Raw genomic sequence first — 23,310 nt, 5'->3', positions numbered from 1 at the left:
GCAGTCCCAGTGAGGCCCGCGGAGTCGGGGCGCCACCGCCATTTTGCGGCTCATCATCAGACGGGTAGGCCCGACGCGGTCTCGGCCCCAGGCCCGTCTGCCCCCATCATCCTTGAGGGTGGTCCTTTTCTTTTGCTTTGAGTATATGTGTTGTCGGCGCCGTCTGTGAAGTAAAACTGTATAAGTGTTGCCGTGTGCTCGGTAGTCGGTGGTATATCTGCATTGTGTTTTGCTTTTACATTTGCTTTTAGTGCATTATTGTGTGTTTCTTCTTCTTTTACATTTGCTTTTGGTGTAATTGTATATGTGTGCTTTCCGTTCATCGTGAAATAAATGTGCTTTATGTTGAACTGTTTTCCCGTTTCGCTTCGTCTTTTCCTTTATTGAATCTCCATCTTACTTCACGTCAAGGGTTGGTCGTGGGCTAAAACGCCCGATAATTAATCGAACCATCCAGGTTGACGATAACACCGCTCGGTTATCCCGATAGTACGGAACGGGTCGCATAAAGTGGCCCGTGTCCGAAGTCGACCTGCGGCGAGGTGCGATCGCCCGGTCTACCCTCCGTGTGGGTACTTAGGTAGGTCGAATTTGGCGAGCAACCCTATCCCACGCGGGGGGCCGATTGGCACGATCGTGGTGAGGCCGAAAGGCCCACCCGTGACTAGTTCCCGGCGTTAGTCCGATAAGGTCACGACGGGATTGTCCGTCCGGTGGGCGACGTGCCGCGATTCGAGTTACGTGGCCGCTTGCACGCCGGCGGGCGCGAATCCGCAACAATATATATATATATATATATATATATATATATATATATATATATATATATATATATATATATATATATATATATATATATATATATATATATATATATATATATATATATCGAAACATGTGGAGTGTGACGATCACTCTCCCAATCTCCAGTGGACATAGTCCTCCACCAAACCGTCACCGACAACCCAGACGCCTCGGCCTGGTGACTCTGTCAAACAGACAAATATTTCATGGCCAACATCAGTTAAACATCAAACAGAGCGACCTATCCAGATTTCGGACTTATTTGCCCTCATCAGGATGGCATCCCGATAAATATCTAACCAATGATGACCACAATCGTCATTTATACATCAGACGCACCTCTTGACTGTTATTGTCAGCATCGCCGTGGATTGTGTCTCACATGGTAAAACTGCACAGTCTGAAAAGAACAACCATCCATCTACCACCCAGACAATTGTTCCCACTACTTCAAAACATTCAAGGAAAAGTCACGTGATGTGATCAGTGGGTGGGTAAATTGAAACATGTGGAGTGTGATGAGCACTCCCCCGATATTCGTGTGTGTGTGTGTGTGTGTGTGTGTGTGTGTGTGTGTGTGTGTGTGTGTGTGTGTGTGTGTGTGTGTGTGTGTGTGTGTGTGTGTGTGTGTGTGTGTGTGTGTGTGTGTGTGTGTGCATATAGATGTATGTATACATATATATATATATATATATATATATATATATATATATATATATATATATATATATATATATATATATATATATATATATATATACATACACACATATATACAACAGCAGGTAGGTAGACACAGCCTGCCATCCTTCTGAGGCCAGAAAAATGAGTACCAGCTTCCTGGAAATAGCAGCCATTGCATCAGCGGTACAGCCACGCTCCCATCAATGATGCAACCAGTTGCCAGAGGCTGCATTTGAAATGACGATGATGACAATTTTAAACAGCATCAATAGACAATAGATAAATCAACACAGTTTATTTAAATTTAAAATGTCATCCCTGCTTCTCGAGATGTGCACTGAGATCAGTTGAGGAAATGGGTCAATTTTTATGATAATGGTTTGAGTTTTTCGGATCCAATGTTCTGCTTTTATAGAAAATGTGTTGCAAGTCTTTATAAAAAAAAAAACACGGGAACCATGCAACTTCTCAATCAATATTCCCCACTGAAAATATCCAAAAAGACCTGTGAAAGCTGCCTGATAGCAGCAGCTGTGATTGAGAACAACCAGCAGGTGTTGATGGTGTGGTGTACAGATGGCTCAAGTTTGAGGAGGATGTGGAGGATGGTGGTGAACGGTGGAGCAAGCCCTACGTGGCAACATTGTCCCTACACAGTCTATTTGAGCTCCGGAGTTGTATCAAGAATGGCACAGTGCTACTCGACCTGAAGGCTTCGTCCATAGAGGAGATCACAGGTATGTTACACACCTTGCCGATTCCCTCTATATTTATTGCTTCACCAAAGAATCTCACTATTACAGTTGCTCAAAAATGTGCGGAGGGATGTTGTGAACACCCTCTTGAAGCCACTGGGAAACAAATCAAAGTTGCATTTGTTGTGGAATTTTGGCCGAAGTATTGACACTCGTGACCTTTTATTGTTGAAAGTAAACCTGTTCAAGAATACGTGTGATGGGACTGCCAACATGTCATTCCCATGGAAGGCCAGACTATTTTATAATGGAACCCTTCTTGTTGACACTTCATTGGAATAACAGTTAAGAGCTGAACCATTATTAGCTATCCTGGAACAAATTGTTCAGGTGAGGTATGAGCATCACGTGGTGTCAATCAGGATGCAAACACTCGGATCTCCTTCTCTGAAACGACATACACAATTTCGATGAAACTTGACCACAACCTTCATCACCCGTGATGTACCAAAGTTTGTTCACGGCATTAAAAAAAAAAATCAGGGTCGAAGGGGGATTATGGGGAGTCAAAGTAGGTCCAGGTTTTACCCCCAAAATAGGTATTTTCTTTCTCCTCTGAAACTACAGACATGATTTTGATGAAACTTGATTGCAACCTTCTTTACCGATGTTGCAAAAACTAATCGTCTTATTTTCACTAAACTTTGTCGACCTTCTGAGAATCAAGACCTCCTGAAGCCTTGAAAACTCCATCAAAAATTGCTTATTAAGTCGGTCAATTTAAAGGTGACAGGTCATTACAATTTCAGGATCGCGACTTTTTCACTTCTCAAAGAGTATTCATCTGATTTAGATACAACTTGGTAGGAATCAGCTCTACATGGTGCTTTCACAAGTTTTTTTTCAAACCATCGGATAATTTACGTATTTTTGGCGTCATCCATGCTTACCAGTAGTTCCCTGGTTCTTCCAGGTGAGCCCTGGGGCATTGCCCCCTTGTGTTTTTTTTCATTGGAAATCAATTCCTGGATTAAACATCTTGGTTGGGGCACACTGACAACAGAGATATTCTTCCACTTGAATTAAATGTTTTTTTGCAGATTCAGAGTCGAGGCTCATCAAGGAGCCAGAACACAGAATGCATTAGGATGCAGCATGACAAAAGGAACAGCAGAAAGAGGAGGAGAAACACCAACAGTAGGATGGAGGCAGAAAGTACACGGAGACGGACAAACAAGGGATGCGTGTACCGATGAGGGATTGTGGACAATGCAAGTTGTGGACATGATGAACATGGAAGCAAAAAAAAAAATTGGTGGGGGGGACATGGGGGAGTGGTTGGTTTAACGGGTGTAGAAGAGATCATGGTTTTGGACGGGAGATGTTCTGAGATGGGGTGAACAGCTGTCTTGAAGACCTGGAGGAAAGAATAAGATTGAAGAGAATGTGGAAGTTTGTTCCACAGGCAGGAAAAAAAGGAACAAATATATAATTGGAGGTGAGCAGTGATCCTGGAGAGTTTTACTCAAAGGGGGTTGCTGGTAGACCACGTGTGCCCTGCAGATACCTGCAGGAGGTGGGGAGGGGGGGAGGACAAACTATGGAGGGGGTATAGGGTACAAGTCCAGAAAGGATGAGGAAGAAGACAGAGACCACCGACCTGTCAGTGATGGTCCTTAGACTCAGCTTCATCGTGGGAGATTCCAATGATCTTGAAGGCCTCAGTTTTCCTGGTATCAAGCTGAGCAAGATGTGAGGCAGGGGTACCAGCCAAGAGGGGAGAACAGTATTCCATCAAGCTGCAGACAAAAGCCTTGTAGTTGGATGTGCGAAGGAAAAACTTTGCACGACGGAGGATGCCCATTCGGCATCTGGCTTTGGAGGCCAACTTTGAAATGTTTCTTGCAAGGGAACTCGTATGTTGTTAGTATGTGGGAACAGAGAGTGAGTGTTTGGGAATTCTCAGAGTTAAAGGACATCTTCCAAGTGTTTGATCAATTTATGATTTTGTCGAGGTTTGAAGAGAGGGAAGAGGCTGCAGCCTGTCTGTCTGAAGGATGAAGAATGTCATGCAGAGGATGGAGTAGTCTGCAAAGAGGTAAGGAGAATTTTCCAAAGAGTCAGACAGATCATTGATGAAAATTAGGAATAGGATGGGGCACAGAACACTGCTTTGTGGCACTCCAGCCTTAACATGGAGTGGAGAAGAAAGGATTTTATTGAAAGCCACATGTTAGCTACGAGAGCAGAGGAAGTCAGTAATCCAAGAGTGGAGTTGGCCTTGGATACCAGAAGCAGAGAGTTTGGAGAACAAGGCAGGATGTTGCACTCAATCTTCATTAATGTGCATTCATTGAGAACTCGTACTCCACTACTCCTACTTTTTTAATGGCTCCGATTTTTGGCCAAAGGGGAAAATATCTGGCCTGTCCTTCAACTGACGGTGGCAGGAATTTGTAGTTTTGGCAGGGTTTCAGTGATAACTCACCTATCTTAACTAAAGACATCATGGGATCTTTAACATCCACCAGATATTGCTAGCAGATTGGACACTCAGCTTAACATCTATCTGATAGATGGTACATTTTGCAAGGCAATGCCCTGCCTGTGAAATACCAATCTGATAGTTTATAGTTAGGCATTCAGGCTTGACAGCTGAAAGGTAAGTGCAAAACCTCTGCACCATCCTGTCAGATGAGAAAACTCGTCCTGAGTGAAGCATTACATGCATAACTGCTATCAAGGAAACGTCGTTTGATGGTGATAGCCAGTGAAAGATAAGATTTATAAAAGGGAAGCACGTAATATTTCATGGATTAGGAAGATAAGTGTGTCGCATATGCAAATGTGTGTATGATCTTCATTGATTTTAAAGATAGTAAAAACAAGTGGAGGAACAATCAAAGTACACCACCCCCCGTGCCAAATAAATAAATTAACAAATCCTCCAGTGTGTGACATTGCCGGGGCACCTTCAGTGCCCGGCGATGCCATCGTGCAGCATGTGTTGATGGAATTTGGAAGAAGCGGTGTCCAATAATTGATTGAATGATTAATTGTATCATTAAAATAAATAAATAATAATCATAAAATAATTGATTTCTTAATCATTTGGCTAATATTACACCAAAACCACCACTGTTTCATCCGAATCTGTAACTTTTTGAAAATTAAGTGATTCATCAAAAAATGAATACTTAATCGATTAATTGGGTAAGCAATAAATTTGTGCCTGAGATATTGCCCAGATGAGAAAGAAAATAAATCAATAATAATTAAGTAATTAATCAATTAATTCATTAATCAAAAAAATTTTAAAAATACTGTTTTTGCCGAAGCACATCTTCACTTTGTCCCCAAATTTCAGCTTCCGAGCTCAAAGGATGGCTGAGATATCACCAGGATAAACAAGAAAACAAGAAAAAGACGTCATGCAGAGCATGACACTTGCAAAATCCACCCCCCCCTCTTTTCTCCAACGGTTGCCACGGATACATCAAATTGTCCATTTCATTAAGATTAAAATTGATGATTTTTCAGAGGAAATTTGATTATTTTCGAAGTTTGACCTTGAGTTGAGCTTTGATATATATATATTTTTTTTTGACCTCAAAAATAGTTGTTTTCACAATCCAGTGACGCAATATGCAAATCTTTGTCAAATTTCAAGTCAATGGGATGAAAAATGACAATTTTAGAAATTTGACCTCAAGATGACCAACGACCTTTGACCTCAAAATCAATTGGCTTCTCAGTTGAGACTTACTTCGACAACTTGGTCATGTTTCATGACGATCGGTTTGGAATTGTGACCTGTAGGTAATTAAACAGATAGAACAACAAAATCAATTTACTAAAATACTTGAAAAATCTTCGATTTTGCAAATAACAACCAAATTGAGTAAAAACTAAGTACTCCCTTCCTTTGGTGCCCGGCGATGATGTCATGCATCACCTGGATATGGAATTGGGAAGGAGTGGTCTGCAATGATGAATTGATAAAGGGATGTACTGTGGTGAGACCACTAGCTCAGAGAGAGGATCAGGACAGAGGAGGAGGAGATTGGGACCATACTCTGTGCAGAACGTTGGTGCTGCCGAAGCAGTCTCCTTGGCTATTCGGCAAAATCCTGGACGGGTCACCACTCCAACACAGGATATCAGCAAGCTGGCACTCATTTTGCCGACCTCGGAAGGATGACAGGTCGAGTTAACCCCACCTGGTATTAATTCAACAGCTGAGCAGGATTTGAACTCAGGACCCTAGGATCCAAAGCCCACCACCCTAACCATTAAGCCAACACCAGGCATATCAGAACAGACCACCAGATAATATGATACACCTCAAGTAAGAAAGGTGATTCATCTTACCAGGCACATATAGAGATATGTAATAGATTAAACTATAATAATAAGTGTGTGTGTGTGTGTGTGTGTGTGTGTGTGTGTGTGTGTGTGTGTGTGTGTGTGTGTGTGTGTGTGTGTGTGTGTGTGTGTGTGTGTGTGTGTGTGTGTGTGTGTGTGTGTGTGTGTGTGTGTGTGTGTGTCTTCCATAACTCTAAAACCATGAAACCTAGTGGCGTGAAACTTTGCATGCAGACCAAGGGAACACCAAGGGAGTGCAATAATGAAGTCTGGGTGTTTGGGTTAATTTATACACCCCTTCTGAAGACATTTATTAGCCTTATTTAATTACCCTTTATCAAGGCTCATCCTTGGTCACCTTGCTGTCCCTCGCTGGGATCTTACATCACCGTTTTATTTGGCCTGCTCAACAATACCTTGACTTGGAAAAGGCCACTACAGTTTCTCAACGATAAAGTTTTGTTTTTCACTTTCCTCACTCATATCATCGAATGCCTGATCATCATACCTACAAATGGTTGGATGCATCGCGATGCTTACGAACGCTGGGATGTGGCAGTGTTTGTGACTTTATTTCATTTCCACGCATGCCAGAACCTATTGAATCTCTTCAACTAAGCCGAATTTCAAAATTTCAACTCCGGATTTGAACGTAGCAGCAGTTCTGACTGCTAAAAAAAAGAGTCCAATTTGGACATTGTTTGACGTTTTGGGTGTCTCCCAGAGGTGTTTAATATGTTTGATCGGCGATCGCTCATCGCTTGCCAACATAGTGTCATGAGCTTAAGTTGTTTATACATCCCTTCTTCCAATCTGCCGTTTGAGATGCTGGGCCCTTAAAGTATTTCATAGACATTGAGAGCTTGGGGGTGGGGGGTATGGAAGGCAGGGGGAAGAGGGAGGCAAAGCCAAGATGATTTAACTGGAATCAACCCTCCCAGGAAGCAAACCAAATTGGTTGGTGAATGACAAGCGCAAGCATTTTACCGCATTAAATGGAAGAGAAGAAAAGGGAAAGGAAGGTTTGCATCGTATGTCGAGTTAAAATAGATGGGTTTTCACGAGTTCAAAACTCGTGGGAATGTTTCCGGTGTTTAAGCAATGATTATGCACTGATGTATCCGATTTCAGCAACTTGTGCATTTTGTTTTGTACCATGTTGGATGACAATGTAGAATGTCTTATTGAGCTCGATTTTTTTTTTTTAAACTCCAATAATCGTCCAGTAAAATGGAACATCAGGGGGAAAATAATGTACATAATGATGTAAAACCACAGAGAAGTCGATAAATGGATTTGTCTCTGCAGGCTTTCTGTTTTTAGTCTTTTTATTTTTCATTTGATGCTTCCTTTGCAAAGCAATGGGTGCTGCACCCTCATAATAACACGTCAACATAGCACTTGACCCCCAGTCTCTTCCCTGCTGAGAATTATTGCTAACTGGCATAGCATGAGTCTTGGGCCACAATGAATACTGCCAGGTTTTCATCAGAGTAAAGGGAGAGGGTGAGAGATGGAAAGGGAAATATATCCTGCTGGCTTTCCTTCACTTGATGGGAGGTTCTGAGTTGATGCCAGGGCTGCTTGCACTCATTGTTCATCTCTTCAGTCACAAGGAAAATGTTTGTTTGTTTTCTTTCCTTTTTTTAAAACTCAATTATATGATCTCTGCTCATGGAAGATCAAAGTGGCAGAGAAGCCTGGTGTTGGCTTGGTGGTTGGGGTGGCTGTTTTGGGATCTTCAGGTCCTGAGTTCGAGCCCTGTTCGCCGCTGAATTAACACCAGGTAGGGTTGACTCAGCCTGTCATCCTTCTGAGGTCGGCGAAATGAGTACCAGCATACTGGTACAGGGGCACAGCATCAGCGGCAACAAAATGATAGCGACCTGGCAGCCAAGCCGCCACGCGCAAGAAGAAGAAAATGGCAGAGGGGAAAAAGGGCAGCATGTTGGCAGTGGGGCCACTGTTACGCACAAGCATGGAAATGAATGAGCAGGAAAAGAGGAGATGGAGGAAAGGAGGAAGAATAACACCTTCAAGTTAGAGGGTCGAGTTAGGTAGGGTTAATGGCTGTATCAAAGATCATGCGTATCTTTGAGGGATGACATGAGTCGGCGCCTGGTTTGAGGGAAGATTGTGGTCGAACCACCTCGAGAAGGCAGTTCTACAAATGGAAGAAAAGAGAGACAAAAAGTGTAAATGGATGATTTTTGGAGATTAACCAAGGATGGATTAGTGGAAGAACATGCGCATCCTGGAAGAGTAGGGGGAGGATCAAAGGGTTGACAGAGCAGAGGGAGTTAGACCACAAGAGAGAAGGTAAAAATAGTCTTTCATGGTGTGGAGTTTCTAATTTTCCATTTGGTTGTAATCTCGAGAAGTGGGTGTCAGAAGGGCTCATCCAAGGCCTAAAAATGGACATACTCGTTTGCTCTTCGTTTCAAAGAGCAAGTTGCAATGTTTTCTATTTCAAACATCAGAGCATTTTAAGATGTTCTTTTTTCATTTTCTTTCTTTCACCATTTCATCGCTTCAGTTTCTTCAACGTTATATATTGTTGATTCATTTTTGATATCTTTTGTATTGTTTAGGGAAAATATATTGTTGTTCTGTGATTATATTTAACACCAATATAAATATCCTCGCAGGGACCTGCGAAACATCCATGCAATGAAAGACACGACTTCAAGTGCTAAACCCCCAACCCCCCTCACAATCCCAAAGTCTTCAACCTCTGCATACCAACTCAAGTCCTCAACCTGCCTCTCCCAAACCTAATGCTTCAATCCCCTACCCCACTCCAAGCCTTCAACCCCTTTCAACTCCCTAACCCTCCCCACACACACACACGCACACACGCACACACGCACACACACACACACACGCACACACACACACACGCACACACACACACACACACACACACACACACACACACACACACACACACACACACATCACAACCCCTCAGCCTCAACCTCCCCATCCCAACTCTGGCCCATCTTTGCTCAACCTTCCCCCATTCTCCCAAACCCAACTCTCTGCCCCCCCCCCTCAAACTCATAAAAGCAAAAAGGCATTTTCACATAGACCGTTACATATTTCTTCATTACCTCATCAAAACAGCGGAATATTTATCTTTTTGGAACCCACTGATGGAAAATGTGACTTGAAGTCCTCAACTCCCCCACCTCACAAATCCGAAGTCAGGAACCCCCACCACTCCCCCCCCTTTCCCAAACCCCGAGTGCTCAACTTCCGCTTCCCAGTGAATAGTTGTCCAAAATAGCAAGGACCCTCAGAACCTCTGCGCTGAAAGCCCGTCCTCGAGTGAATGTCACATCGTTATTTGGGCAGTGTCTATACAACAGACCGCTGCCTCGATCACTCCTGAAAATAAAAATAATAACCAGGGTTTGAAGCAAGAATATGGCGTCTGCCTATATCTATATACTAGTAGTAATGCCCTGCGTTGCTCGGGCTTGCAATAAAGCCTGGCGTTGCCCGGGCTTTCTTGCAAATTTCCTGAATAGCTGTGAGCAGTTAGGGGTTAGCGGTTAGGGTTAGCGGTTAGGGTTAGCGGTTAGGGTTAGGGTTGCAGCTAGGGTTTGGGTTAGGGTTAGCGGTTAGGGTTAGGGTTAGCTGTTCGGGTTAGGGTTAGCTGTTAGGGTTAGTGTTAGGGTAGCTAACCCTAACACTAGCCCAAACCCTAACCCTAACCCTAACACCTTGGCGTAGCGGAGGCAAACAGTGCCCGGGGCAAAGTGTAAATTTGCGTCCCCCGTAGGCCTGAAACTTGAGTGGATTTGAATGGAAAATCCCATAAGGGATATCGATTTATCGATTTTTTTCGAATATAGGAAGTGTTATGGAAAAAATTTATCGCCAATGACCTAAGTTGGACCAAAAGCCATAATCGTACCGAATTTGAATGGAATCGGTTGGAGTTTGTGAAAATGCATCAAAACGAATTTTGAGGGGCCTCTTGAGGAAGACAATAACATCATTAGTATATGTGCCAAATCTTGTTTCATTTCATGCAGTAACAAAAATCTGATGGTGGAACAAAGAAAGGGGCATGCCGAAATATTAATATAGATATAATACATCATGATTATATGGCTCAAATAGTTTCCAATTGCACGAGCCCATAGTGCTGGCTTAATGGCAGGATGGTGGGTTTGGGATCCTCAGGTCCTGAGTTAAAATCCTGCTCAGCTGTTGAATGAATACCTGGTGGGGTTAACTCGGCCTGTCATCCTTCCGAGGTCGGCAAAATGTGTGCCAGCATGCTGGGATACTGTGTCAGAGTGGCGACCCGTCCAGGATTGTACCCAATAGCCAAGGAGACTGATTAGGCAGCACCAACGCTCTGCACAGAGTATGGTCCCAATGGATGTATGGATGGATGTGGATTAGAACACTGCTTTGGGTACCCCAGCCGAAACAGGGAGAGGAGATGAAAGGGTTCCATTGAGAGCCACACATCGGCTATGAGAGTGGAGGAAGTCAGTAATCCAAGAGTGGAGTTGGCCTTGGATTCCATGGGTAGACAGTTTTCAGAGCAAGGTGGGATGCTGGACTGTATCGAAAGCTCGAGATATGTCCAGAGAGACGGCCCTGATCTCATATCTGATCTTGAGGGCCTCCATACATTGTTGGGAAAGTGTAAGCAACATCTCCAAGGTAGAGTGACCAGGTCTGAATTCAAATCGATGATCTGAGATGAGGCTGGTGGAGAAAAGGAATGATTTTATGTCAACTGTGATGATGAATTGTATGACCTTGTTGATTTTATTGGAAGTAAGGTAATAGGTTTGTAGTTTGGTGGATCTGTTTTTGAACCTTTTTGTGTAATGCTGCGATGTTGGCTGATTTCCAAGCAGATGAAAGATAACCTATGGTCAATGATGGGGTGAAAAAGGGCAGAGATTGGAAATGCAAGAGCAGCAGAGCAGGTTTTTAGGACATGTGAGCTGATGCTGCCGGTCCAGTTGCAGAGTCAGAGTCGACATTTGCCAGAAAATTTTCCACCTTCTCAGGTGCAAAAGGCACAGAATCCAAAAGCAGTTGGTTACGACTGGGAAGGGTGGGTACAGAGAGAGAGTGGTGAGGCCTTCTCACGAGCAGAGTCGGCTGTGGTGCCATTTGAAGTGAGGAAAGGGATGAAAGGGGAGCATATACCAGAGATGGACTTGACAAGTACCACCAGGTTTTAGAGGAGGGAGAGAAGTTTGAAAGCTCATTCTTGAGAATGGACAGATGTTGTTTTTTTGCTCTTCCGAGAGTAGGCACACCCTTGTTGTGGGCTTTGTGGAATGATCTGAGTTTGCCTTCAGTTGGATTTTCCTTCCAGGAGGAGAATTCAAGTTGTTTTGAAGCAACTGCCTCACCACGGGATTCAGAGTACCAAAAGTGGGTGGATGGGTAAGATAACGGAAGAAGAGATGGGATGAATCTGTACATAAGAGAGAGCAGATTTCTGTGAAAGAATTCCCAGGCTGAAATAATTTCAAGGACTGAAGATATAACAGACCAGTCCTGAAGTGTGATGGCTGCTTGCAGGCCCTTCCAGTTTGCCTGAGTGAACTGCCAGACTTGCCGGCACTGAGGCTGTTCTCTGAGAATGTCCAGAGAGATGTTGACCTTCACAAGTGCATGATCAGATGAGCCAATTGTGGCAGAGGATGAGCAAGATACATTGGCAGAGAAGTTGATCATCACCAAATTCAGAAAGGAAGATTTGCCATTGGGAGAAATCCAGGTTGGAAAGTTCACAGATTGAATCAGTCCCATGGAGTCACAGAATTCCTTTGCTGAAGTGCCATGGCAGGTGAGGGAGGTACCCACACCCAGCCAACTGGCATGATGACAATTGAAGTGACCACATATGAGGAAGAGAGAGTTGGGATGAGAGGATAGAAGTTGGTCCATGTTTTCGGAGAGCGAGGTGTAAATAGAGTCATCACTGCTTGGTGGACGGTACAACACACACACACACATAAACATGAGATGGAAGTGGAGGGGAAGCTGGAGTCAGAGGTATTCCTGGGGGTGTGGGGGAGTGAGGAAATGCATGGAGAGTGAGGAATAGTGTTTTTGATAAAGACAGCAACTCCACCACCAGGACGAGGCTCAGGTCTGTCAAACCAGAGCAGGGAGTAACTGGGGAGAGATACTAAGGAGTCAGAGATGTCTTGAAGGAGGAAAGTTTCTGTGAAGCAGATTATGTCTGGTTTGTCAGTGGCAAGCTGTATGGAAAGGTTTGTCAGGTTTGAGCAAAGGCCCTGCATGTTTGAGGTGCACACTGTTAAAGAAGAGGAAGAGCAGGAGGCTTTTGGTGCAGGGGAGGGAAGGGGGAGGATTGGACAAGGGAGGAGGGGCGAGGTAGAGAGAAATGTTGACAGTGTGTGGGGATTGCAGAAGAGCGATGTGAGAGGGCCGGATGAAGAGGAGGACAAAATATTCAGTGGTGATGGGATGAGGCACAGTGGGGAGGAATAAGAGAGGGGATAGAGGGATGGAGAAGATTGGAAGAGATGGAAGAATAAGTTGGAAGAGAGAGGGCAGGGGAAGGAGGCAGCTTTGTGGATTTGAGGTGTGGGGGGTGGGGGGGGGAGAGATTGGAGGGAGAAGGGTTAGTGGGGAGCTTTTGAGAAAGGTGAGAGGGAAGCTTTGAGGGGGAAGAGTGTGAAGGTTGCTTTGAGAGGGAGGGGAAGACGATGAGAGCAGGCATGGCCATGGGTGAGGGGAGAGGGGAGAGGATGGGAAGGATGAGACTTGATAGTGGAATGGTGAAAAAGGGAGCGGTCAGGAAGGGGAGAGGTGTGATGAGAGGAAAGAAAGAGCATGTTTGAGATGTTGAGGAGTGTACTGATTGATAGAGTGAGATATCTGTGAGGTGAGAACGGAGCCCACGGATGTTAGAACACCACATTGGTTGGGACACCAAGGGAGGAGCAGATACTAAAGCAGAGGACAGTGTAGAGGTGCTAAGAGAGGAGGTAAGATTAGGGGCAAGATGGGAGGGGTAAGGATGAGGTATAACAGGTGAGGAGTTAGGAGGAGGTAGATTTAGGTCGTGGGATGAATTGGCACTGAAGTTGGAAAAAAACGGTGATTGATGGAACACGAACATGAAGTACAAACTGGGATTTAAAATTTTAAAGTCCGAGATACAATGAAAGACATTACATGAGGGATGCAATAAAGGAGAATTAAGAGAATGGAGAAAAGAAACGTTGTCACAGTGGGACTTTTTAGACACGGAATGAAGGAAAGGTCCAATTGAAAATGGTCCTTTGGAGAAGGAGAAGGAGAAGGAGAAGGAATTATGATACAATAGGATTACGGTGATACACTTTAGAGCGCCAAGTTGGAAAAAGAAACAAAAAAACTCCTCTATGGGGGTTCAGGAAGGGAGATTAGGGTGGTAGGAACATCATTGAGAAGCATGCACGAGCTCCAAACCACCCTCGGACAAGCGCAGAGTGGTGGAAGCTGATATTGTCCCGTACAATGACAAAGTTTATCAGCTCTGACTCTTCGAACACTCTCTCTTCTGGTTGGATAAGCCACCGCAGATATTTATGCCTCCTCAGCCAAAGTCCAGAGGCGTTATGATTTCAGGATATCGGTCTGACGTGCGTGTGTCTGTCCGACCATTTTCGGTTGTTTGTGACCATGATAACTTATGAATCCATGAAGAGATTTCAGCCAAACGTGGTATAAGTAGAGATTGCAATTCAAAGATTAACTGATTCGATGTTAGTTTCAAAAGGTCAAAAGTCTCACGAAGGTTTATGTACTCTTGAATTGAAAATCATTTTGTTACCACGATAACTTGTGAACCACCAAATGGATTTCATCTGAACTTTCTGTCATTGAAGGATGAACTGATTCAACATTCAACAAATGCCAAAGGTTATTATGCACCGTTTGAAAATCACGCAGCAGCCCATGACTCAAGTCCGAAGCGTCTGATGTTGTGTCTCTTCCACTTTCCTCCACTTTTCTTTCTCTCTCTCACGGGACTTTTGATTTTTCACATGACATTTAATCAAGATCAAATGCAGCAATGGGTTGACTTCCAACACAGGAATGGGAATATCGATTGACGTTTGTGTCAAATTTATATTTTCCAGTCTAACTAACAATCGCTCTGATGATTACTCGTGCAAGTTAGATTCTCTTCATTTTCAATGGTCTCCTGGCTTCACCGGTAATCCCCTGGTACTTTTTCATTTTGTTTGATCTGTCATGTTGAAGACAAAGTTAGTGAGTAGTGATTTCATCATTGCTGATTTATTTTTTTACTTCTGTGTGTTGTTTTCACTGTTTAAACCAGAGGGAATGGTCAGGTCATACACGATTGCTATGTCATGTTTTCTTTGGATTTGTTTCTACAACTCTCTCTCAGGTGGTATGTGAAAGTTTTTCTTACAGTAAAATGTGACACTGTTTTGTCTTTACTCTGTTTAATTAATCTGACAACAGTGTTTACCAGCGTGAAACGAATATTCCTCTCTCGAATTAGCTCGACATTCCCATTTTCATAAATCTATGTGTGTTTTGTCCTTTATCTCAGTCATTCATTATTATTATTATTATTATTATTATTATTATTATTATTCATTGTCCATCCAAATTAATTTGGCTACTTTCGAGTCATTCCTTCTGTTTTTGTTGGAATCGAAGAGCCATTAACCACAAGGATATTTGAATGACATTTCATTTCAGTTTTTGGATGGTTGCTTTTGATTTTATGGTATTTGGATATTGTTGGAGAGGTTTTACTAGTTTTAGCTGTTAAAATTTGGGGGGGGGGGATATGGGGGCGAATGAGATTGAGGTGGCAGGTGGGGGGTGTGGGGTGTGAGTGTAACATCATCCATTATCAGCAGATATGTGGCTTTATTTGCTTCTTTGCATTTACCGTTTATGGTTAAATTATGACGATGTCCTTGTTTGTTGTTCCGAAGAGTGTCCAATGCGAAGTAAAATGGGAAACAAAAACGGTTTACTTGCAGGATATCTCCATTTTAATATCTGGGATTTGAATTATGCCTGGTGTTGGCTTAATTGTTAGGGTGGCAGGCTTGGGATCCCAAGGTCCTGAGTTCAAATCCTGCTTGGCTGCTGAATTAATACCAGGTGGCGTTGACTCAGCCTGTCATCTTTCTGAGGTCGGAAAAATGAATTCCAGCTTGCTGGGATGATTGAGCCATTCGGGTTTCCTATGTCAGAGTGGCGACCCATCCAGGATTGTACCCAATAGCCCAGGAGAGACTGCTTTGGCAACACCGGCTGGCGCTCTGTACAGAGTATGGTCCTGATGGACGGATGGATTAGAATTGTATCTTCTTCATGATGTGTTATCATGTTTGCACTCCATTTTGGACTTCCATAATTCTGGTACTTTCGGATTGACTTTATACAGTTCGAGGCAGCGTGTGATCCATGAGGGATACTGTTTAATACCTCTTTTCATTGATTAACATTGTTATTGACAGGATGAAGTTTCCTTTTTTTGTAGTTGTTGAGGATGACTTCATTGAGCAGGTGATATTTTTTGCCTCAACACAGTTTCTTCAACATCCTTTGTCTTCAAGCATTGTTGTTCATTTAAGTGAGGGCTTCTTCCACAATTATTCCAGTTTGATGTTTGTACGCTATTGGTCGGCATATTTTGAGTCTAACTTGTTATGGCTGTTCTGTTTCCTCTGATTTTGGGATTAGGAAAGTGTTGCCTTCCATTTACCATGGAGATGTATTTTTTAGCCTGTCCACCATGTAGCGGGAGATGGGGTTGTTACAATTGTGTGTCCATACATTTGTCCACACCATAACTTTTTTACCATTTGAGCTTTTGTCATCAAATTTTCAACGAATCTTTATTATGAAAATATGTAGAACACAAATGAATAAAATGTACAACTTTTTTTTAACTATCATTTTTGTCAAGTTTAGTCTGAGTACAAAGTGGATGCGGATGGGCTTTGCATTTTGAGATGCTTTCTGGTTGTTTTTTTCCTTTGATGAGTTTGTTGAAGTGTTGTGTTTTTTTTGTTTTTGTTTTTGGTTGTTTGCGAACCAAACCACCAATTTATTGTACGGTGTACATTCGCATATTCCTACTTCTGCCTCTACATGTCTTTTTTCTCAATTACTTACCCCTTCCTGATTCCTTTCATTTGTTATTTGAAGTAATTCTCTGACTCAATCCCGATGCTTCTGACTTTCCAATACCATACCTATTGCAGACTCTGTTTTAGAGCAGCAGGTTGCTACTGGGAAGTTGGAGGCCTCTGCTCGAGAACTGGCTCGTGAGACCTTGCTTCGCAGGCATCGGCACCAAACTGAAAGGACTCTCACTGAGCGACTCCCAATAGTCCGTTCCTTTGCAGAAATAGGTCGCAAGCACTCTGACCCTCATCTTCCCGACAGACCCGGTATGTATTTGGTCTCATCTCGGCCATGCCAAAGTTCCACAAACTTCTCCAATTCTACAATGTAATGCCAATGCTGTGAACGTATACAGAACATTACCATGCTCTTTTTGTGAATTTTCAGTCTGTGTTTGACAGAAATTATAATTGCTCACAATAACTGGGTAGACCTCACAATCAGAGGTCTTTAAAGGAGTCACTGACAAAGGGAACTGGATGGGAGTAGAGACAGTAAAGAAAAAAAAAAACAGAGGCCACCAACCTGTCCATGATTTTTTGACAGTAACAATTGTCCTTGTGCTCCAACCTCATCGCAGGTGATGCCAATAATGTCGAGAGTTTTATCTTCAGAATATGTGGGGAAATACATTGACAAAACAGAAAGGTCTATGGGTGTCCAAAGCAATGAGCTTAAGTGGGCCTTCTGACTTGGCCATCCAGAACAATAAACATAGGACATGAGCCACTTTGAGATGATGTCAGCATATTAGCCTTCACTGCACATCACACCAGATACCTTTTATTGGAGACATGGAGTTCAAGAGAGGCTGGGGTTTCACTCGGAGGAGAAACCATTACATCCTGAATGCTTATGGGTCTGTGATTGGTCATTCCCCGAACTTCACCGAAGATTCGGTCATCCACCGATTGCTGACATTGCTTCACCAAAATATGTACATTACGTTGAAGATACTCAAGCTGCTTTACTTCTTATCTACATTTGTGTATTTCTTTCCCATTGTCTCATGATACTATTTCACTCCCCTCCTCCTCCTCTCCCACCTAACTCCCCAACCCCCCTAACCATACCACCACCCTTATGTCTCCTTTTAGACTCCTAGTTATTTATGCAGGTGAATTTTGATTGAGTAATCACTTTGCTGGTTTATTTCAATCCTTATTATGTAATGTATCCAATTCTATAATCTACATGGTTCACTTTTAATTGATTAAGTTCACTTTGTTTATATTATATTCCAACCTAAATTGCATGGTTATTTTCTTCCTGTACAGACAAAGATATTTTGGTGTTTCTTTGGTTGGTTTTTTTTCTCTGGCCTTTTAAAAAATGATTGAAAAAAAAATCTGGTTGATCATGCAAAATACCTTGACCAGACGTGGTGGTGTAATGGTTAGAGCGTCCTCTCCGAGGACGCCAACTGGGAGGTTGGCGGTTCAAACGCCAGCCGAGTCATCCCAAAGACTTTAAAAATGGTACGTGCTGCTTCCTTGCTTGACGTTCAGCATTTAAAAGGTTAAGAGCACAGACAATTCCCACGGGTTGGCATCCACGGAGAGGAGGAAATTCCTCCTCGGGAATGCCCCACTGAGTGTGGTGAGGAAGTGGGCACCATTGTTGTTGTGACGTGGCTGGTACCTAGATTGCTCCTGGAAGTGACGGCACTTCCCCCAAGCTTATTGGCTGTGTTTGTCTCATCTGATAGTCTTGTGTTGTGTCACGTATGTTCGTCTGTATGTCCATGAGTGTGTGGCAACTCCACGATGAGCCTCAGATCATATAAAAATGAATAAATAAATAAATAACTTGAGAGCTGTTGATATGCTACCTACTTATCAGTGATTGGCATCAGTTGATAATGCCCGTTAAGTTATCATACCTCACTGGGCAATTGTTTAAAAATAAAACATTCGCCATTCCCTTCAGTTCTTTACACCTGAAGAACATAATTGGAGACGCACCTTTTTATTATACGCCTGATGTGTATATATATATATATATATATATATATATATATATATATATATATATATATATATATATATATATATATATATATATATATATATATATATATGTATCGGGGTGTATTATGTGATACTGGTCGTCCGTCCGTTTCTGTCCGCACTCTAACTCCCAAAGTTTTCAACTTTCACGTTTCATATTTGGTACATAGGTACAAACTGTGGAGACGGTGTGTCGCGACATACGTTCGTCATCTAAAGTGGTTGCCATGGCAACCAGGATGCTGTTTTCCATGTAGTCGCACAATTCTGTATATACCTTGTTGTTCTTCATAAATTGACGTGTTTGAATATATAAGTGTGTGTGTGTGTGTGTGTGTGTGTGTGTGTGTGTGTGTGTGTGTGTGTGTGTGTTTGTGTGTGTGTGTGTGTGTGTGTGTGTGCGTGCGTGCGCGCGTCACAGAGACTTTTTTGGGGGTATATTGTGCTCACTTGCGCTCTTGCACAGATTGCAGTGCATTGGAACATAATATAAAAGGTTTGGAGAGATATGGAAAATATGCAGGAAGTAGGCGAAAATGTTGCTCTGAAAAATTCATTTCCCCACGACTTGGAATTTTCATTCGGAAAATGCCATCAATTATAATTTTCATTTCCATGCAACATCGGAGGGCCATATGGAGAAGGATGTCTGGAACATTCCGCATTGTGCAATGAAGGACTGCATGTGTTTCTTGCTGTCTGACAGAGCATCCAATTCAAATGAAGTTATTTATTTATTTATTTTAACCTGTTTTTAAATAATATAACATATTGCTATCATTTTTCTACCTTGGAACATGTTCTTTTGTAGGTGCTCCCCTCCCTTACACCAATTTGTCCCCAGCGGGTCATCTTAGCCCAACCTCTCTCTCTCTCTCTCTCTCTCTCTGTTCCCTACAGTCTTGTTAGTTGGTCATAACAGTGTCGACGTAAAAGGAACCCTGACAACGTTGGAAGCCCATTTGCCAGAGGTTCAGCAAGGCAAAGAAAACTTGGTTTTATTTCCATGTGACATTGGAGAGCCATTCCAACCACTTCAGTCACATCTGGACAGAATTTGGGACCTTATAAAAGGCCCTTTGTTGACTTCACTCTTGCTTGAATGGTCACCAGCTAAGGCCTAGCTCTACTAGGATGCATGCACTGAGTGGAAAGATTTCTCAGCAAGCTCCGTCACTCATGCCTAACGATGGATGGCAAATTTTCTAATCCCAGAGTCAGCTCACCACTGTCTTAATAGACCTGATAGAGAATGATTAACAGCATGTGGACGACATCCATTAACGAATAAAAGCTTGCTTCAACAATAGTTGCAATGTTAATGATGATTAACTACAACTATATTTGGAATTTAGTTGTTCACATGAACAATCGAATTGCAGGTCAGAAACCTCTCGCTGCTGGAAACCTATGCTGGCCTAACACATGAGACTCAATACCCGGTGGTTGCTTTATTTCCCATAGTGATTCATGTTTCCCATATTGTTGTCCTCAACAGTGACTCCAACCTTGGGTTCTGGACTGTTTGAGGTTGGGCAGAAAGGAAACAATGGATCGAGCAATGGGATCCGAGAAGATAGCAAGGTAGGTGTAGGTGATGCAATACGTACGTATTCAACTGAATTGTCCGTTGTTTTTTTTAATCATGATATGTAAGTTGCATGTCGAAGGATATTCTCTACGCTGTGGACATTTATCTATTATCGATGGCTCAAAGTAAGAGTTCCTTTACTCCTGTATGATGTCAAATGAAAAAAAGAACAACAAGGTAACACCTTGACAGTGTTGGAAGTGCGACAACAGACTGATGCAACAAGTAAGGGAATGGACGAACAGGAAAATGAGAAAGGAAACCTGCTCGAAAAAAGGGGTGTGTGTTGGGTTGGAGGTTCGGAGAGGGGTCTTCCTCATGTGCTGCCCATCACTATGTCATACGCTCAACAATACACATCCATGATCTCATCGATATGCACCGATTGTTTCCCATTCCGTTCCTCTCCTGGCCATTTGTACTTGTATCTACGTTCGTCGTCGTCCTTCCTTTCTTGTGTGTATCCCCATACCATTTGGTAGTTTCTGAACCCGCTGCTCTTTGTCATTTAGCTCCTCCATGAGCCTAGATCCTTGTATTGAAAACAAAAATGGTCTCATGGAAATACATCCTCATCCTGGCTGTGGCATGAGTACGAGCTCCTCCACGAGTGTTTGAGAGTTGTAAAAAAAATAATAATAGGCACAGGCGAACCAAATCCATATTCGCAAGAATAGCAGGTAAAAGTGTCATCCCTCTTCTGGAAATTTGTCTTGTGAAGCATTTATCTTGATCTTCGTCAGTATGCAGCACGAGGCCGTGGGATAACATTGGCTGAGGGTGCGGCTGTGCCGCTGATGCAGTGCTCCCGGAAGGTGAGAGCAGACATCTGTAATTTGTTCAGGGTACCTGCGAAGGCTCGCCTACTCTTCACGAAGGACACCGTCGGATCTTTAACGTCCACCGCCAAATGCTGGCAGACGAGACGCTCATTTAACATCCATCTGAGGGATGGCTTACACATGGATGAATCACCCTGTCGATTAAACACCCGAATGACAGTTGATAGGCAGGCCAGGATTCAAACACAGGTCAGACAGCTTTGAGGCGAGTGTGCATACCTCGAAGCCATCCTGTCCGCCTATTTCTCTTAATGATAACCTATTTTACATGTTGCTGCTCAATTTCAAGGATAATGCACCAACCGAGCGGTCATGTTTCACTGGGTACAATCATCGGAGCACGTATTGATCTTGTGCTTTATTATGAACCCAATGTTCGGGCTACCGTCGGAGTGGCTGGAATTTAAAACATTGAATCAGTCGAGTGTCGTCGGCTAAATGAGGCTCAAGTAAACGACTGTGTCGTTTGACATGTTGAGGTTGTGAGAGCAGGTGATTAATGCCACCAGAAGGCATTCATTTGTAACTTTGCTGGCACGTTAAATTGTGTGTTCAAAATTGCTTTATAATTTAGATTTTGATGATGTCACTTGTGTTTTATTTTTGGGGACACTTTGTCCACCAAATGTTACGGACGTTCAAGGTGTCAGTGATGAGAGAAGCTTGTTCATGATTACACTAATGATGTGCCGGCATTGATTTGGGTACCAGCAACATCCGACACCAACATCCGTAAGTTACAAATCACCCAAAACGAGGAAGGCCCTCAGGATCCCTACAGGATGTACAAAATCTACAAACATCTATCACCTAAAAAAAATCTACAAGCTGAATCAACAATACTTCCCTTCCAAGACCAGTTAGACATGCAAGGTACACAGTTTTCCTTTTGGCGGCACACGATCCTTTACATGCCTGCAACTTTGTCAAACCATCCCCAACTCAGGGATTCAAAAATGACTCCACAGCTCACTGCTACTCGCACATATTGAGCAACATCCTTCCTCCTCGTACCCCCACTGATACCTCCATTGAAAAACAATCCACAATAACCTAACCATCCATCCATCGGGACCATACTCTGTGCAGAGCGTTGGTGCTGCCGCAGCAGTCTCCTTGGCTATTTGTCACAATCCTGGACGGGTCGCCACTCCGACACAGGACACCAGAATGCTGGCACTCATTTTGCCGACCTCGGAAGGACGACAGGTAGAGTCAGCCCTACCTGGTATTAATTCAACAGCCAATTGTGATTTGAATTCAGGATCCTTGGATCCCACGCCCACCACCCAAACCATTAAGCCAACACCAGGCATAATCACCTAACCACCTCCTCACTCCAACACGACTCCCTGAACAACATCCGAATCGACCCTCCTGGCAACATACACAACACAGAATCAATTATCTTTCGAGAAATGGGAGTGTTCCTCACCAGACTGCATTGTGATCACCACCGATCTCTCCACCACTATTTACACATAATTCACTTTGGTGACTTTGCCGAAAACCCACTATACCCACATTGCAACACCACTTCACACACCACAGCCCACCTACTCTCGCATGCCCTGCATCGGCTCAACACAGACAATCCTTTAAGATTACTTCGACAAAAAAATCTCTGGGAGCGACCGGTTGACATTGCTTGATACTTTAGGTGCATCGGCTTTGCATCCATGGGGCAATTGGACGACGACAACAGTAGCCATTGTTATGAAGTTGACACTGTGGATGGAATTTGTCTTTTCTGTAGGTAGATCTCAATTTCATGAAGAAGATTCCTCCTGGAGCAGAAACTTCCAGTGTTTTAGTTGGCGGTGTGGATTTCCTGGAGAAACCTGTCATAGCTTTTGTGCGCCTTGCTCCAGCCGTCCTCATCTCCGGCCTTACGCAAGTCCCAATTCCAACCAGGTGCATGATGGGAAGGGTTTAGCATGACAACACCAGAAGTTCTCATATAGAAGAGTAAAGTCTATCAAAGCTCTTTCGATAGTCACTTGGGTTGTATTTTCAGAAGTGAAGTTTTGAGAAAAATAAAAATATTGATGACATGCCTTTTTGTGTTCATTGTTTTCCAACAAGCATCTAAAATAATAAATGTCATTTTCTGTCTCTGTCCATCTGTCTGTGTG

At 43.1% G+C, this 23,310-nt stretch overlaps 1 protein-coding gene across 5 annotated transcripts in view; it reads left to right on the top strand.

Moving 5' to 3' along the window:
- The window catches only part of LOC147029419 (electroneutral sodium bicarbonate exchanger 1-like), a 249,828-nt gene that overhangs the window by 94,023 nt on the left and 132,495 nt on the right, over positions 1 to 23,310 (top strand). For all 5 annotated transcript variants that reach the window (XR_015055899.1, XM_085872458.1, XM_085872457.1 and 2 more), the window contains 4 exons: positions 2,065 to 2,225; positions 16,811 to 16,999; positions 20,241 to 20,330; positions 22,936 to 23,089. Coding sequence is in view for 4 of the 5 variants with exons in the window: in XM_085872458.1 (XP_085728584.1) it covers positions 2,065 to 2,225; positions 16,811 to 16,999; positions 20,241 to 20,330; positions 22,936 to 23,089 (594 nt within the window). In the remaining variant the exon portion in view is untranslated. The remainder of the gene's footprint in view (positions 1 to 2,064; positions 2,226 to 16,810; positions 17,000 to 20,240; positions 20,331 to 22,935; positions 23,090 to 23,310) is intronic.

This window comes from Eptatretus burgeri, chromosome 3 (genome assembly GCF_056783735.1).
Source record: "Eptatretus burgeri isolate ZD-2024b chromosome 3, Ebu_testis_v1, whole genome shotgun sequence".
In the NCBI taxonomy this organism is placed as follows: domain Eukaryota; kingdom Metazoa; phylum Chordata; class Myxini; order Myxiniformes; family Myxinidae; genus Eptatretus; species Eptatretus burgeri.
Note: the sequence above shows the minus strand (reverse complement) of the source record. Positions and strands in the feature narration are given on the sequence as shown.